The 1,949-nt window shown below is 46.5% G+C and overlaps 1 protein-coding gene across 1 annotated transcript in view; it reads right to left on the bottom strand.

The window, feature by feature from the left end:
- Nucleotides 1-1,949, bottom strand: part of PGAP2 (post-GPI attachment to proteins 2) — a gene marked incomplete at its 3' end in the record, with an annotated part of 4,567 nt that overhangs the window by 955 nt on the left and 1,663 nt on the right. Inside the window, 1 exon segment of the mRNA XM_010087668.1 lies at nt 1,785-1,949. This exon segment is cut by the window's right edge and continues 31 nt beyond it. Within this exon segment, the coding sequence (XP_010085970.1) occupies nt 1,785-1,949 (165 nt within the window).

The following is a 1,949-nucleotide window of genomic DNA, read 5'->3' as shown; positions in this document are numbered from 1 at the left end:
CCAGACACAACATCCACCATCATCATCCTCAAACCGTGGACAGCGAGCGGTCCCCCGGCCAGACACAACATCCATCATCATCATCATCCTCAAACCGCGGGCAGGGAGCGGTCCCCCGGCGAGACACAACATCCACCATCATCATCATCCTCAGACCACGGGCAGGGAGCCCCGACAGTCGACTTTTCTGCAGTCCCAGAACTGTTTTTTTTCTGCTGCAACAGCTCCACCTTGCTGGCTCCTGGATTGGAGTCAGTCCCCGAGATTTTGGGATTAAACAGTGGCTGGAGATCATCACCGGCACTTAAATTAATTTCAGACGAGACCAGGCGGGAGAAAAGCATTCCCAGCCTGTCGTGTCCATATTTTGCACACATTGATTTAACCTGAAAATTATGATTTTTTTTTTTTGATTTTTTTTTTTCAGGTCAAGGCAGGAAATTCTCCCCAGAACACTTCGCAGGAGCGTATTTAAAACACCGCTGGAGCAGAGTGCGGGCTGGAAGCCAGCCCAGAGCTAAAGCCAAAGCTCAGCAGAGCGCAGACAGAGGGACAACCTGGGACCTGCCTTCGCTCAGCTGCGGTGGGCACAGCCTCCAACACAAGCAGGAACCAAGCACTAAAGTCCGGTTCCAGGCGTGACCCAAAAATCCAGCCTATGGCTTCAGACAACTATCAGCAACCCAGAATTCTGGGAAGAACACGGCTTTTTTGTTTCCTACAATCAAGCTCCATAATGGAAATACTATTAGAATATTTACTTTCATGTTTGTGATTTAAGTTGACTTAAATATTAATACTGTAAAGAATTAAGCACATGGGTAAAAATTCACGTTATACTTAATCGGAATGTGCTTCAAGGAAACTATTAAGCAAATAAACTAAATAATTACCTGTCATAAATAATGATACATCACCACGATTACCAGATTCTTTTGTTCTTGTTATCTCCCCTCTCCTGCTCCAGCCAAGCATGAGATGGAAGTTACAAGGAGAAAACCACATCGGATGGTTTTCACAGCTTAAGATAAAGTTGTTTATTCAACTGTATAAAAGCGGGGAATGCTTGCAGGGAAATTTGGGAGCCTCATCTATACGGTGGACACACTGTACAGAGATTTCCCAAATGACGGGAAGGGTTCTCTCCAAATCCTCGCTGGAACCGGGAATCCTCGCTGCAACCGGGCTCCCCAGCGACTGCTGATCTGGATGATGGTAACGTACGATCAGGGCAATCGGTGATGGATCTTTCTGAATCACTGTCGCTAACTCTGTGTAGTAATGATGAGGTGCGTTACCTTATTTTCTGCTTCCTGTAGTAGTTTGCTCATTATTTTGCTGCTTTACCTTATCTTGCTTTAATAAATTTCCACTGTATTATTTTTCTCATTATTTTATCACTTCAAGCATAAGTAAAAATAAGTTTACTTTTTTTCAGTTTGGTGCCTGTGTCCTTTGTGCTAACCCCGTCCACTGCCAGAACATGGTTTTCTTTTACACCCCCTCCCCAAAAAAAACCCAAAAAAACCTGCAAACATATAACATCCAGCTTGACAACCACTTAAAAGCAGATATTTTTTGAAATCACCAAATCCTCAAATACATCCTCAGACATAACTTTGCTTTATAAATACTAATTTCAACAGAATTTCTTCTTTTTTTTTTTCTCCTGTTTTTTCCCTCCTGGATGACTATTCCCAGCACACCGGCGCGCGGCAGAGCCCTGCAAACCCTCGCCAGCGAGACCCCCGGCTCGAGGGTCGGCGGGGGGAGCAGCCACCTACCGTAGTTTTCGGAGGAGGACACGTAGGTGAGGACGAGGAGGGCGAAGTTTTCGAGCAGGTTGAGCAGCAGGTTGACGTGGCACAAGCGCAGGTAGCGAGGGTGGGAGCAGGGGCAGCTCTGGTAGTGGTTCCAGTAGGCGACGGCCACCAGGAAGCGGGGAGCGG

The sequence above is a fragment of the Pterocles gutturalis genome, unplaced genomic scaffold (genome assembly GCF_000699245.1).
Source record: "Pterocles gutturalis isolate BGI_N339 unplaced genomic scaffold, ASM69924v1 scaffold23196, whole genome shotgun sequence".
NCBI lineage: Eukaryota > Metazoa > Chordata > Aves > Pterocliformes > Pteroclidae > Pterocles > Pterocles gutturalis.
Note: the sequence above shows the minus strand (reverse complement) of the source record. Positions and strands in the feature narration are given on the sequence as shown.